Source organism: Myxocyprinus asiaticus, chromosome 41, assembly GCF_019703515.2.
Source record: "Myxocyprinus asiaticus isolate MX2 ecotype Aquarium Trade chromosome 41, UBuf_Myxa_2, whole genome shotgun sequence".
NCBI classification, from domain to species: Eukaryota; Metazoa; Chordata; class Actinopteri; order Cypriniformes; family Catostomidae; genus Myxocyprinus; species Myxocyprinus asiaticus.
This window is the reverse complement of record NC_059384.1, coordinates 10,203,453-10,219,488: the sequence shown is the minus strand read 5'-3', so window position 1 is coordinate 10,219,488 and position 16,036 is coordinate 10,203,453. Positions and strand designations below refer to the sequence as shown.

At 36.6% G+C, this 16,036-nt stretch overlaps 1 protein-coding gene across 2 annotated transcripts in view; it reads right to left on the bottom strand.

Moving 5' to 3' along the window:
* Positions 1-16,036, bottom strand: part of LOC127432052 (collagen alpha-1(XI) chain-like) — a 105,336-nt gene that overhangs the window by 34,830 nt on the left and 54,470 nt on the right. For both annotated transcript variants that reach the window (XM_051682824.1, XM_051682825.1), the window contains 9 exons: positions 14,517-14,561; positions 14,227-14,280; positions 14,087-14,131; positions 12,545-12,598; positions 12,377-12,430; positions 11,120-11,173; positions 10,904-11,011; positions 9,117-9,206; positions 2,318-2,371 (listed from right to left, as the gene is read on the bottom strand). In XM_051682824.1, the coding sequence (XP_051538784.1) occupies positions 2,318-2,371; positions 9,117-9,206; positions 10,904-11,011; positions 11,120-11,173; positions 12,377-12,430; positions 12,545-12,598; positions 14,087-14,131; positions 14,227-14,280; positions 14,517-14,561 (558 nt within the window). The remainder of the gene's footprint in view (positions 1-2,317; positions 2,372-9,116; positions 9,207-10,903; positions 11,012-11,119; positions 11,174-12,376; positions 12,431-12,544; positions 12,599-14,086; positions 14,132-14,226; positions 14,281-14,516; positions 14,562-16,036) is intronic.

Genomic DNA, 16,036 nt, shown 5'->3' with positions numbered 1-16,036 from the left:
CAGATGCTAGCCTGTTGTAAATGGTTGCCAAGGCATTCTGGGTGATTGCTAGGGTGTATAGACTATCCCGACTCTATTGGGTTCTGGTCCCTAGATATAGCTCGGGTCCCTTTTTTAATGTAAATCTATGGGATTTTCTCCAATTTTTCAATGTAAATGGTTGAGATTTTTTGCATATTTTTCCAATGTGAATCTATGGGATTTTCCGAACATATCCCAATGTGAATCTATGGGATTTTTCACCCATTTTCCCAATTTGAAGTTATGGGATTTTTTGCCTACTTTTTAATGTGAATCTATGGGATTTTTCACCCATTTTTACAATGTGAATTTTAGATTTTCGCCCATTTATCAATTTCAATCTATGGGATTTTCCAAACATTTTACCAATGTGAATCTAAGGGATTTTTTGCTAATTATTCCAATGTGAATCTATGGGATTTTTCTGACCATTTTTCCAATGTGAATCTATGGGATTTTCTGACCATTTTTCAAATATGAATCAATGGGATCTTTTTTGCCCAATTTTCTAATGTGGAAATATGGGATTTTTTTGCCCATTTTATTGTCCACCAGTCAAAATTCCACTCCGATCACTTAGAAAAGTCCACCAGGCAAAATTCCACTCCGATCACTTAGAAAAGTCCAAAAGTCTATTCAATTAAAAAAGTATTGGCACAGCTCTCCTCAACAAAGACGCATGATTTAAGGTATCATGCGGGTACCATTGTTTGGGACAATTTACATGCTGAAGTTTAATACTTAGTGTTGAGGCTTTGTTCAAATCCCTAACACTAAATATGAGCAATAGTAAAGTGATGCTTGCATTAGAAATATCCACTAATTAGATCATGGCAAAGTGTAGCACTGAGGTTCTTCAAATATGGGTTTATTATATTGAAATAGCCCCAAAAAACCTGCATGTATCTGATTTATCATTTCGACTGTGAAGATTTGACTGTGCTGCTTATGTGTCCAAAAAACTATAGCAAGTTACGGTGAAAGATAGAATCAAAGGATCAGAACAACACTGTGACATACACTATATGGCCAAAAGTCTGTGGACACCATATGTGCTTGATGAACATTTGATTTCAAAACCTTAGGCATCAACAGCTTCCACTCTTTTGGGAAAGCTTTCCACTATACTGTATGTAGTAACATGGCTTCAGGGATTTGCTCTCATTCAGACACAAGGCTATCAGTGAGGTCAGGAACTGATGTTGGTCGATGGGGCCTGACTTACAGTTGCTGTTCCAGTTCACCCCAAAAGTGATCAGTGGGGTTCAGGTCTGGGCTTTGTGAAGGCCAGTCAATTTCTTCCACGCCAGACACAGCAAACCATTTCATTTATGGACCTCACTTTGTTAACAGGGGCACTGTCATGCTGGAACAGAAAAGGGCTATCCCCAAACAGTTGCCACAAATTTGGAAGCACACAAAGCCCAAGCCATTATATAAAGAAACATTAAGATATTTCTTTACTGGATTTAATGGAATAACCAAATTCGTTAATTAGAAGGGGATGTCCACAAACATTTGGCCATATAGTGTAGTTCTGGTAAAACTTTCTGTGTGTCAAATGTGGCAGTGTGTGGGCTCTTACTAGTGGGCAAACATACACTTCACCTTATCTCTCCATATAAATGTGGTTTAATTTCTAAAACTCTGCATCATCATACAAATGCAAATGTATCCTTTATCAGACTGTCACAGCTGAATTGAAAAATCTTCAATGACTTTTCCTCCGTCTATTCAAATCTCACACTGCGCTGTCTAGTCCAAAAAATAGCAATTACAGGGTGACAATACTTATCAATTTTTTCTCAAGAGAAATTAACTGGTGAAGAAAAGTATGTGGTTTTAATTCAAGAAGGTCTTGACGACTTGGTCATCACATGAAATCTAATGAAACAGCAATGCTGTAAAATGTCAAGAGAAGGTAATTACGACTGTGAATTTATCTTGAGAACCTGTCTTGGTGGCCAAAATTACGCCCTCTAGTGTTATTTCATGCCACTGCAGGCTCTTTCAAGGGCCACTGTGGGGGAGATTGATCCAACTGTGCAAAAAAGCCCAGTTCAGTATCTCTTCAGTATCTATTTAGTGCAAGTATGAATCAAATGTGCAATCTTCTTGGTTTGTGTGTGCTCCTCTGTGAAGTACACACTTTTTAAATCCTTAATGGTGTTTTGAAGCATTAGATGTTTCTGACCACTCCCTCAACCCTCTCAGACTGCTAAATATTGCATGTTGCTTTTGGGAGAATGAACTTTTAGCATTAAATGATGGGAAACCATGGGAACAGAGTACTTACAACAGGGCCGGGGGGACCCTGAGGGCCCTCTGCTCCTTTCAAACCAGGTGGACCCTACAGAGAGCAAAAGAGAAAGAAAAAATGGTAAATAAAGGCTGAATAAGCAGGTTCATGCCACTGTGCCAACATTGATTATATTCTATTCAGCATTATCCAATGTGTCATCTATTTATGTTCAGAGACAAATAAAAACATGTAGGTATTAGTGCACTATCCAGACTAGAATCCTGAATCGTGTTACCTGAGCAAACAAATCTACATGTAGCTCACAAGTAACGCAGATAACACTGCACAACTTAGGCACACTGGGCATGCAGCTCAGGTAAATATTACTAGACCTTGACTGAAAAGAACTCTACCTTGCAATTACTCAAAATTATCAGGTAAAGACGTGCCACGCTATTAGTTCTTATATGTCTCTTAACCGACTGAGACACACCAAATCTATCAAATGGCTTCAGAAGAACTGGAATATAACACATGAGTAGCATGGACTTTCATGGTGCTTTCTTGTTTGTCTACACATACATATTCTGGAAAAGAACAGTGTAAACACTCTGCAAAATATTTCCATTTGTGTTTCACAGATGAAAGAAAGTCATACAGGTTTGGAATGACAGAGGGTGAGCAAATGATGAAAGATTTTTTTCATTTTTGGGTGATCTATCTCTAAGTTCAGGATCATAATTATTCTATTTATTGGAAATTTTGTTCCAGTACACTTAACTGCTTCAGAGATTACATTTAACACTCAATCCTGAGAGGATCCTTTCTCTAATTCACTCATATGAACTTCTATTCTGTAAAACTGTAATTCCATGAATAATATCAGAGATATGGTGGTCTATAAGCTCAGTCTTAACCCATGAAAGCCTGAGAGAATATTCACTGACATCAATGGGAGTGTTTAAAATGTGTTGAGCAAGAGTGAATGAATGAATGAATGAATGAGTGAGTGAGTGAGTGAGTGAGTGAGTGAGTGAGGGACTGACTACATAAATAACATACAGACAGTACAGATCTATTGCTTCTAAACTGATCTTTGAACTTATTATGGTGCAGACTGACAGCAGGTTTGTTCTCTTCTGAATGTGGGTTTCATTAATCTACTCCGTGAAAGTGAAAACCACAAAACTCTGACTGTCTGCTGGCCCTGTCTCTACCAGATTGATATTTATTGGCCTCTACCTCTCACAGGACAGTTGTCAACTGGGGCACAGTAAAAATCAAAGAGCTGACAAGAGCTTATCTGTGTTTGGGTGGGTTTGGGTGGTTTACCAGGACATTTGTTTAGGTTACAAACTGGTAATTACAATGGTATTATGCTATAAATGTGGTTTATGAGGACATTTCTAGTGTCCCCATAATTCAAATCGCTTAAAAAAATTGTTTTTTTGAAAATGTACAAATGCAGAAAGTATTTTGTGAGGGTTAGGGGTAGGGTTAGGGTTAGGGGATAGAATCTATAGTTTGTACAGAATAAAAATCATTATGTCAATGGAGAGTCCTTATAATGCTAGCTGCACCAACGTGTGTGTGTTTGTGTGTGTGTGTGTGTATGAGTCTCTGTGTGTGTTTGGGCACTGAACTTGAACTTTTAGCTTTGAAAATGAATTTGAATTTCTACATATACTATTACATTTTTAAAATTAAAAGTTGTACACGTTTAGTAAGGGATAATGTACAGTCAGCCGGTTGTTATCGCAAAATAAAACTTGTCTTGTATCACCCTGAAGGGGTTTCTTTTGCAATAACAACCAGCTGACTGTTCATTATCCTGTTTATTACATGGCTACTAACCAAATAAATAAATAAATAAATGGACATGAAATATTGATTTGCATTTAAATTATGTAAGAAGAAAGAAATCACAGATGATAGTAGTCTTACAAGACTACTTGCCAAACAAATAAATAAATGTACATGAAACATTGATAAGAGTTTCATTTTTTTTATTTTATTTTATTTTTTTTTTTATTAGCTTACTTGTAGAGATTGCAGAGTGATATGAGAAGTAGGAAAGATGACTCGCAATACCCGGATGACCAGTCTGATATGTCTTAATTCCCAGATGTGCGGTTGTTACTTAGAAATATTAGACCGCAAGATGGTGCCATTGACCAATTAAGAATCAAGTATACCACAGACCCAAGTAGTAACATTAGTTAATGCATTATGAACTAACATGACCTAACATTAGTATATATTTATAAATGAACCAAGATGCTGTGAAAATATTGTTCATTTTTAGTTCATGATACTTAATGCATTAACGTATTGAACCTTACTGAAAAATGTTACCATGAACTCTGACTTTTAAGCAATATTGTGAATATCATAATGATTTTAATGCACTTTTTTTGGCCACTTGATTTCATAAAGAGCACCTCATTAGACAAAATTCACAATCCTTCAGGGTTGCACAATTAATCAAAATAACATACAAATCGTGATATGATCATATGTGATTATTAAACCACAAAAAGCTGTGATTAAATAAAATTAATAGCCTACATGGTTTGTGTGTGCTTCAGAGTGAACGGGTGATGCACTTTTTTGTGTTCATGCTTGGGCTCATCGATACGCACATAGCGGTTCTCGTGCTATAAATTACTATTGCATTACGTTTTTGCACACCTTGTTCTTTCACAGAAAACATGTTTTTAGTAAAAATATATGTAGGTAAATGATGCATTTTATTACTGTATGGTTATACTGTATATTTGTGCATATAAATGAAAATGATTATAAAATGAAGTATTATTCCTACTTGTGTTCATTCACTGAAAAACATGCCTTCATTATTTTCAACTTACATACAATGAAAGCGATTAGGTGTCTGGCGGTTTGACGGTCCAAAAAAACATATTTAAGCAGCATAAAAGTAATCCACATGACTCCAGTCAATCAATGAATGTCTTCTGAAGCAAATTGGTTTGTGTAAAAAAATACATCGATAATTAAAACTTTATTCACTTTTAAAATGCGCTTGCTGCTACCAGTTAACCCATCACGGAGCTGTCGCGTTATGTAAGTGCAATGGCGTGTTCATGCAAGAAGTCGGAAGTGCGTGCTTTGTATACAACAAAGGAACGAATGTAACATGAGTCAGGTCATTTCAAACAGCAAAACAGCGGTGGGAGGAAGCAATGATTTAAAGTTAAAAACATTTTAATTATCTATTTGTTTCTTACAAAAACCTATCGATTTACTTCAGAAGACATTCACTGATTGACTGGAGTCGTGTGGATTACTTTTATGCTTCCTAAATATGCCTTTTGGACCGTCACACAGCCAGCAGCCTCATGGCAACCATTCGCTTTTTTTTTATTTATTTGTTTTATGGACAAACAGAGCTGAAATGTGCTTATAAAAATCTTCATTTCGGTTCTGTTGAAGAAGGAAAGACATACACATCTGGGATGGTTTAAAGGTGAGTAAATCATGAGAGAATTATCATTTTTGGGTTAACTAATCCTTTAAGTCACTTTGGAGTTTACTGAGCATATGAGATAGATCTGGAAGATTTTTAGTGAAGCTATCTTTAGTGGTCAAAGGAATTGTTCTACCTGAACGATAGCGTGGTGCAGATTGAGTAACATTAGCTGATCGCAGCATACAAGAGACAAGGTAATGATCTGAGATGTCATTGCTCTGCGGTAGAAATTCTATAGTATCAAAATCAACTCCATATGACAGAATTAAATCTAGTGCCATAATCATATACTAGATTTAATTCTGCATTTCTCTTCTAGTGCTTTTAGATGTTAGTTTTGCCTTCGACAAGATAGATCACGATATTCTCTTGAATAGACTAGAGAATTATGTTGGCATTTGTGGACTTGCATTAGTATGGTTTAGGTCCAATTTAGCAGACCGCTACCACTTTGCCTGTGTAAATGAGGAATTGTCAAATCAAACAAAAGTTAAGTATGGAGTGCCACAGGGATCCGTTTTAGGGCCTCTGCTTTTCTCCTTATATATGCTTCCCCTGGGAGATATTATCAGGAATCATGGAATAAGTTTCCACTGTTATGCCAACGATACCCAACTTTATATTTCTTCAAAACCTGATGAGATTTCACAATTCTCCAAATTTGCAAAGTGTATCAATGAAATCAAAGATTGGATGGCCAGAAATTTCCTTCTACTCAATTCCGACAAAACAGAGGTACTAGTTATTGGACCAAAACCCTCTAAAAATAAGCTGCTCAAATATAATTTGACTCTCGATGGATGTACTGTTACATCGTCTTCAACAGCGAAGAACTTAGGTGTTATATTTGATACCAATATGTCATTTGAATATCAAATTTCCATTGTTTGTAGAACAGCATTCTTCCACCTAAGAAATATTGCTAAGATACAACACATGCTCTCTGTTGCTGATGCCGAAAAACTAATTCATGCGTTCATGACCTCAAGACTAGATTACTGTAATGCATTACTGGGAGGATGTCCAGCAAGTTCAATAAATAAACATCAGTTGGATCAAAATGAAGCAGCCAGAATGCTGACTAGAACCAAGAAATATGATCATATTAGCCCCATTTTATCGTCGTTACATTGGTTACCTGTTAAATTTCGCATTAATTTAAAAATTCTGTTACCTACATACAAAGCTTTGAATGGTCTAGCTCCAAAGTACTTCTACCATGCTATATTCCATCACATTCATTACGATCGCAAAACTCTGGCCTGTTAATAGTTCCTAGAATATCAAAATTCACAAAAAGAGGTAGATCCTTTTCCTATTTGGTTCCTAAACAATGGAATAATCTCCCTAACTCTGTTCGGGATGCAGACACACTCACAGAGTTTAAATCTAGACTAAAGACTAGATCTATTTAGCCAGGCATACACCTAATTTATTCTTCACCACACAATTAGGCTGCTTTAGTTAGGTCTGCTGGAACCTGAAACACTGATCATGATCTGCAAAAAATGTAATGGTATCTACGCTAATATTATTCTATTTGTTTCCATGTCTCAACCTTGGGACTCCTATCCCGAGGTCACCAGAACCAGCCGGAACTATCTCTATTCCTGCTTGGTATCGGACTCCACTGCTACGTGTCTCTGAGTGATGATGACTAATAGCAGGATACTTCATATGCCATTGCCTGAAACTTGGATTTAGGATAGACCTCACCGAAATTACCATCCAGTTGAACTGCGAAGCACCTCACTGATCTCGGCCTGCATCACCTTGGTCTAATGATGGACTACACTTATAATTTTTTAAAAAAAATGGAATACATAGATTATCAATTAATTGCCAACAAAAGCCTTCATCAGCCAACTAACAAAGGACAAAGCATCTATTTGAACTTCTGTAGTTAATCCAGGATGAACTTCAAAGACATTAGTCATTAATCTTACAGTTCTTACAAAATCTTTGTTTAAACACTGGGCCTTAACAGTTACTTAGTTTAATCATTTTAATCCATGACTTGCACTGCACATTAATAAGTAATATTGGCATTATATTCATGCTGTTAGCTAGAGGGGAACTGGCACCCACAGTGAGCCTGGTTTCTCCCAAGGTTATTTTTGCCACAGTCGCCTTCGGCTTGCTCACTGGGTTTCTAAATACAATTGTTATTTAATTACTTATTTTTATACACACTTCATAATTGTATTTAATCAAACTACACAATGATGACTTTAAGACTTTATAGTTATTACAGTTTCATTTTTTGTTAATGCATGATTTTCTGTAAAGCTGCTTTGAAACGATGTGTGTTGTGAAAGGCGCTATACAAATAAAAATGACTTGACTTGATTGTTGTTGATTATTTCTGATTCAAAAATAATCTTTATATTTAATGGGGTTTTTTTTAGCTTTATTGTTTGCTTGACAATATGGATGATGAGGTAGAGCAATCCACAGTTGACAACACATAATCAGCTTTATCTTGTAATAAAAAAATATATAAAAATCAAATAATTAAATAATAATAATAATAATAAATAGAAGAAGAAGAAGAATAAGAAGAAATAATTTTATGAATTATACAAGGCATATTTGTTATATGGAAACTATAAATGGAATAGAGTCACATTTTAAATGGTCTTTTTAATTTAGTTTTGACGCACGTCCGGTTTAAGTCCCGCCCACATCCGGTTATCTCCGAATACAGATACAGATACAGATAACGGCTTCACTGCACACACCTTCTGGGAATATAGCTTGGAGATGTATACATTTCATGAATGTCCTTGTAGGTGCATCTGTGTGTGTGTGTGTGTGTGTGTGTGTGTAAGGGTTCATTGGGGTGCCCTTGTGTTGTGTGTGTGAGAGAAAGTTTTAGATTGCCTCTCTAAAGGGCAGACACACAGGGTGGTCTCAGTAATGACTGTAGCCTTGCTACCAGAAAAAAAAAAAATTGTGCCAGTAGAAAACAATCAGGTGGCATATGGAGAGCCAGCCTCTGCCACTGACCTTGAGATCAGACAATAACGATGAACAAACAACCACGCCTTCCAAAATCTAATTTGCAATATTTCCAATTAAATAATTCACTGCCTAGATAATACATAAAAAAGGTGCTTCAAAAGGTATTAAAACAAAGGGACAGTTAAATGTGAGCTGCAGGCAAATCAGTGTTATGTGTCTCTGGATAAAGCAATGCAAAGTTTGCTTTTTCAGAGGTTTTACCTCCTATTAAAGTCCTCGTAGAGTGCATCGGAGTCCAATTCTGGCTGTATTGAGCTAGCACTGGTATGTAACTCTCTGTCTCCCTCTAAAATAAGGAGGATTAATTGGTCTGATTTATTCTTTGGAACATGATCTTACCGTCACTCCAGGTAGACCTCTCTCTCCAGGGAACCCTCTCAATCCTGGAGGTCCATCTTTTCCAGAACTGCCCTGAGGACCTGGATCTCCCTGAGGACAGACAGTTGGCAATGATTCAGTCATTTAGAATATTTTATTCCACTTAAATTACAATGAAAATACAATGTAAAAACTAAATTGTTAAGTTTTTAATTCTAAGCTGAAGCTAATGATAATGGTAAGAAGATGTTAGGCAGAATGTTAGCCTCAGTCACTATTTACTTTAATTGCATCTTTTTTTCTTTTTTTTTTCAAGAAATAAAAATAATGGGTTAATGGGAATTGTAATTTTTGGGTGAACTTTAAAACTGATCTAAAACCCTGGATACTATATGACTTAGGGTCCTCTTTCAGTGAATATATATAAGATTTCTTTGTTCTTTGTCAACTAGGTGAAAATACCTTTTTTTTAAAGCCACAAGCCTTGAGGTATCATTCATGTCTGCAGCACAAACGCGGGATGGTATACGCAATTTTGGGCAGAATAATAATAAGTATGAGCAATAGAAATAGTGATTCCTTAGAAAGCACAACTAATTAAAGAAAAATGGACAAAAAGACTATGAGAAATTGATGTAGCAAGCCTAAAAATTCTAAAAGTCCTAAATATGTCTTGTGGGGCCTTAGAACAGTAAACTGCAATCAGACGGGCTTGTTACTAAGGATGCTTGAGAAATTCAAGAGTGAAGTTTCAGAATTTAAATAGCTAGAAATCTTAGCACATCTTTTTCCCTTCGGAAGACGACCTCCACTTGACCTCCTTGTCTTATAAACCAGTATATGGGCTGCATTTTGATCGAGACCACTAAGTAGTTTAAATTATGAAAGTGTCATATGCAGCTACTGAAGTAAGAAGAGGAAACAAATGAGTGATATCAGGAAAATGACTGCAGAAAGTCTGACCGCTTAGACTGCAGCAGTGCACTCCACCTCCAGGGTGTTCACTCACGTCTGACAGCCCGTCTGAAGTGGACCGATCAGCCTGATTAAAGTGTCTCCATTCAGGAGTGACAAAAAATTTAAACCGAGATAGGAAGGGTGGGCGCACAGAGAAATTCAGTCCAGCTTTTCAAAAGGCATGTCTATTAACAATTTAGACTCTATTTAGAGAGCAAATACAGCCATTCTCCACAGCACTGAATTTATAGCTCTTAAACACTTGGATACACCTGGATAGATTGTGCTAATGGTGAACTTACTGGTGTCTCTTTTTCTTAAAAAAAAAAAAAGAAAAAAAGAAAAGAAAAAGATACTTTTGATTATAATTTTTAGTTGACTATTTTGTGCTGTTTGATCTTGGTGGCTCATTTTCCTAACATGTCTCATTTCCCTACAGAAAAATCTGCTTAAACAAGCCAATGCCGCTTTGCAGTCTTAGCTGGTTTAAGCTGGTCTCCCAGTCTGAAAAGCATCCAAAACCCTTTAAAACCAGCCAAGAGACCAGCAAACACCAGCTAAGATGTTTTTGTTTCATTTTTTCAACAGGGTTATGTAGCTTTCCTACAGGACATATTGACTTTTACTTTTACAATTGATATTCAAAAACAATTTTCAATAATTTATTTTGTCTATGCCATCCATACAGGGATAAAGCCAAATATGTAATATAGGGTGGGCCAAAGTAAAAAAAAAAAATCTGAATATATGGGGGGCAAGCCCTCTGATGTCTATGTTGGCTATGGCCCTGCATCCTTGGATTCCATATACCAATTTAGTTAACAATGAATATAAAATCTGACAGCATTCACCTTTGCACCTTCTTTCCCACCAGCACCTGGGAGACCTTGCTCTCCGGGAGGACCAGGGGGTCCAGGATGTCCTCTCTCACCAATGGGGCCGGTCTCTCCTGTTGGACCCTGTCGGACAAATGTGTGAGCACAGCAAGCTAAATTTCTCTCTCTTTATCTCAAAGAAAACATTAACAAATACTGCACAAATAATGAAAAAAATACGTAAAAGCCTACCTGTGGTCCGACAACACCTCCTGGTCCTGGTGGGCCAGTTTTCCCTTGGAAACCCTGGGGATAAAATAACAGCAATAAATGTCTGAGAAACAAAAACACCTATTCAAACTATTTAGAGAAAGGAATGATTGCTACATCAATATCAATATTCAGCATAGAATGGTTTTCTGTGAAAATAGGAAGATAAAAAACAGCGGACTGAGGATAGACATTTCAAATAACCCTACAAAAAAGAATGATTAACACAAACAAACTGCATTGCTATTCATTAATTGTGTTAACTACAGTCAACAGTCAACTATTAATCACAGAAATGAACACCTTAAATTCCCAAGCACTATTATAGATATACTTAAAATTATAATTAGCCACCACTTTTATTTTAATGTGGATAGGACACTTAATGTCTTTCTAATAATACATCAAGTGATGGAAAAAAACTTGATGGATAAACTTTTTTTAAATAAAGTCATTTGCAGATGTATGGTGGAATTTAAATACCATCAAAGCAAATGAATCATTGAACCCAGCTGTTGAAGCCTATAATTTGATTTTCTTTCCTTAATAAGGAACAGAATGTGTTAACTAGAAAAGATATGACTCGAAATTAAAAGTTTTAAACCATATCAGGCCTATAAGTGTGCAAATGACAAATATTGAGTTAGATAGATGAGTTAGATGATGATAAAAATCACATTAAATCCGACCTTGCTGTTCACACTGAGGGAGCATTGAAAAAAATCAGATACATATTTGATTTATTTCTACATATGAAAGTGGCCCTGATCTATCCATCCATCCATCTATCCATCCATCCATCCATCCATCCATCCATCCATCCATCCATGCATCCATGCATCCATCCATCCATCTATCCACCCACCCATCCATCCATCCATCCATCCATCCATCCTTCCATCCATCCATCTTTTGAAGGACCATCAAGTACTTCTGTAGCTTTTTTGACAACATTTCTAGGGCAGAATGTGGCCATGGGTGTGCCACTAAAATTATTGCTCTTAAATGTAACAACCATCTCCTAAACAACTGGCGCTGTTGCACGATTATTAATACAGCATCTGCCTGGATTTAACAGAACCTCCAAAACTCCATCAGGTTTACACATAACTCAGAGAGAACTAATGTTCACTTGACCCCTGGTTGGGTTCTCTGAATACACCTGAGCTTTCTCCTATTATTCAGGAACAGCTAGGCTGGGCAACAGTTACAGGTGTGGGAGTGGTCTTAAGCACTCACCGTCTCTCCTCGCTGGCCAGGGTGACCAGGCAGCCCATCCTTTCCAGGTGGTCCCTACACATAAAGACAGATATTTTCTGTTTTTGACATGACATACAGCATACATGACATTTTCTTAATCCCACAGTATGTAAAACAGGACAAAAAATAGCACAAAGAGGTACTTACAGGAGGGCCCTTTGGTCCTGGGAAACCAACTGGACCCTGGGGCCCTTGAGGTCCCTGGAACAGACAGGGAAAAAAATAGACATGGTCAAACGTATACTCTTTTAGCTGATTTACTCTAACGCACAAACAAGTTAAAAATTATGTAATTAAGTAATAAATCAGCATATACAAGATCACAAAACTACAATATCAGGTACGTAAAAAGTTAATGCACTATGTACTATACACACGAATAGAGGTGAATGTCTAGCTGACCTGAGGCAACATACAGCATATTGTCTGATAGTCTTGGTAAAAGCCATTAAGAGGAAGCAACATTAATATATGCTCACAATAACAAAGCATTAATATATTCTTACAAACTGAAACTATATTGAAAGTGCAATGGAGGTGCTGTCAACAGACATTCAACATCCTTCAAATTCAGACTGACAAACAGAATAAAATATAGCTGCAAGCAGCGATGATGGGCCCAAGCACAACTGGTCCATTTCCACCCAGTGGCTTTTGGAAAACAATGCAAGGTGGACACATTTGGCATTTGACACTATTTTGTCAAGCAATTTGAGTAAATATAAGAGGAATATTTTAAAGTCTGTTGTAAGAGCCACACTTCCTGCTGCCAGGTGGTGGCGCTATGACTGTGACCCAAAATAGTCAACTCCATGTGATTAGCCCCAAGACTAAACATACATCTAAATTTTGATCTAAATCACACATTGCACACAGAAGATGGGAGACACTTCCTGTTTCCCATTTTTCGCCATTAATTTAATGCCTCACCATGACAACACCATTCGATATATCAAAATCTGTTTGCAATTTAGCATCTTCAGTGTCTTGGCATAATGTTGTCTAAATGTGGTGACAGTCTCATGAATCACCTAGGAGTATTTCAAACTTCAGAGACTGCAATATTCTAAAAATCCAAAATGGCCAACTTCCTCTTGGGTGGAGCTAATAACTATAATTATGAAAGTTGTCCGGCTTGATGAGAACTATATATGTACCAATTTTGGTGACTGTAGGTGAAAATGGGGGTGCTATAGATGTCGTTTTACACACCCATTTTAAAGGGGGCGCTACAGAGCCTGATATGTACCTGATATTATTAGAGCCTAAGCTACTTTCAGTGCTTAGGCCCTAATAATAATAATAATCCTTAAAAGAACAATAGGGTCTCCGCATTTTCAGTGCTTGAGCCCTAATAAAAGAGGAAAACAATGAAAAATAGTGAAAGAACAGAGAACAGAATTTCACAACAGAAAAAACACAACACAACATCAGATTTTGCTCTGATGTTAGCGGTGGACAACAGCCTTCCAGAGGTCTAATGCTCAAGAGCTCTTCATAAATCTATAATAGTTTCCAGACAAAAACACAGGTGGTAAGTCTTCTTATCTGGAGTACACCCACATGCTGAGCTAATACTCCTGCAAAAGCACCCTTCTCAGAGCACTTCAAGCTCTTCATCACCTCACTGTAGATAGTATTAAGTGACAGGAATGTTTTCTGCTGCAGTGTGTTCTGGGTGGCACTTACTCTCTCACCAGGTGGACCAGGTGGACCGTCACTGCCCGCTGTGCCCTGTGAGATAATGAGAAAGAACATAAGGACTGTTTAAAGGAAGTGAGTGACAAAAATAAACCATGGGGAGGTTAATGGTATGAAGAGAGTAGTACCTTAGGTCCTGGTTTTCCTGTTGGTCCTCTGGCACCGCGCGCACCACGGGGACCCTGTAAATTTAGCAAATTATAAATTCACCAAGCTTCCCAGAAGACTGGGAGCTTTTAGGGAGGACTTAATGGCTAGTAATGTTGATGGTTTTGAAATTAAATGTTTAGGGTATGGTGTTTGGTTATCCACATACTTTCGGCCATTAAGTGTAGTTGCATCTTTAAATTCAGAATCAATATTTATTTCTGTATTGAAAATTAAAACTGATTGGAGAAAGTATTGGATAATTACATACCGTTGGACCTCTCTGCCCCCTTGGACCAAGTTTCCCTGCCACACCCTTCAAAAAGAAAGATGAAAAATGAGTGTGGTAAATATTAAGGGTGAATTCAATAGCTACACACAGCAAATCCAATTGCTGTAGCTATTGGAGTTCTTTTTGCCAAGATGAGATGGCAGTGTGTTTAGTGTGTATGGGGGGAAAACAAGCATTAGATATCTTCCCTTAGGATTTCTGGAAGCCACAGAGATATTTGTTTCATATGAGGTGTAGGTGTATTAGCAGCACACAAACACACACGCACATTTTGCTCCTTGCACAGAGGCAAGTTTTAAACACTTGGAAAAATAGCATATAACTTTATATTTTTTTATAAATAATCATTCAATCAAAAATGCTTAAGGCACAGCTGTTCTCATGTAGATGGTTTCATGTTTCCCATTAACAATATTGAACCAAAGTAAGGTTTATTTTTGCCTGAGTACGTAATTTCCACAGAATTAATTGATCACACTCTCTCGAGGGAAATATTCGATTACTTTTCCTTAGTTGTAGTCAGCATGTTGTAACTGTTCTAAGCAACATATAGGTTTGAGGAACACAATGTATGCGGAGTGATAATGTTTTTTTTTGTTGTTTTTTTTTAAACGTCTACACTAGATCCACAAATTGAGTGAACGTGTTGTAATTATTTGGTCATTTCCATCTGTTGTGACTTGCATTGCAGCTGTACTGGAAGTCACAAACACTTCTGCCTAATATAAAAAAGCCTTAGCCTAAAATGTAAATGTGAAGGTAAATGTAAAACTTAAATATAAGTTTATGTGTAATTGTAAAGCTAAATGTAATTTAACAGTGAACAGAAAGGTTAGCCAAAACCTAAAATTTAGTCTATGTGTAAGGGTACAGGTAAACATGAAGATAGTGTACATTTAAAGGTAAATGGAAATGGAAAAGTAAGCCTAAGCATAAAGATACATCTAAGCGTAAAATAAAATGTAAATGTAAAGCTAATTGTAAACTGAAATGTAAATATAAGTGTAAAGTTAAATATAAAATGAGTATAAAGGTAAACAAACATAAAGGTAACTGCAAAGTTAAAGATAAATATAAATGTAACAAACGTGTTTAACAATTCCTGAGCATGCACATAACAAACCCTGACATGTTCATCATAATATTTAGATATACTTAAAATTATATTTAGCCATTATTTATATTTTTAACGTGGACAGAACACATAATCTCTTTCTAATAACATATATCAGCAATTCAGAAATCAGAAAAACCGCCTTGATATGTAAAGTATTTTTAAATAAAGTCATTTGTAGATGAATGGTGGAACTGAATTACCATTGAAGCTTAAGAGTGATATATTAAGGGCCCTATTTTAAGAGCACTATGCCTAAAGCGCAGCACTCAGGGATACTTCATATGCGCAAAGTCAGTGGGCATGGCCATGAAGTTTTGGTGTTTTCTAGCACGAATGTGTTTAAATATAAATGTAACAGTAAACAGAAAGATAATCCTAAACA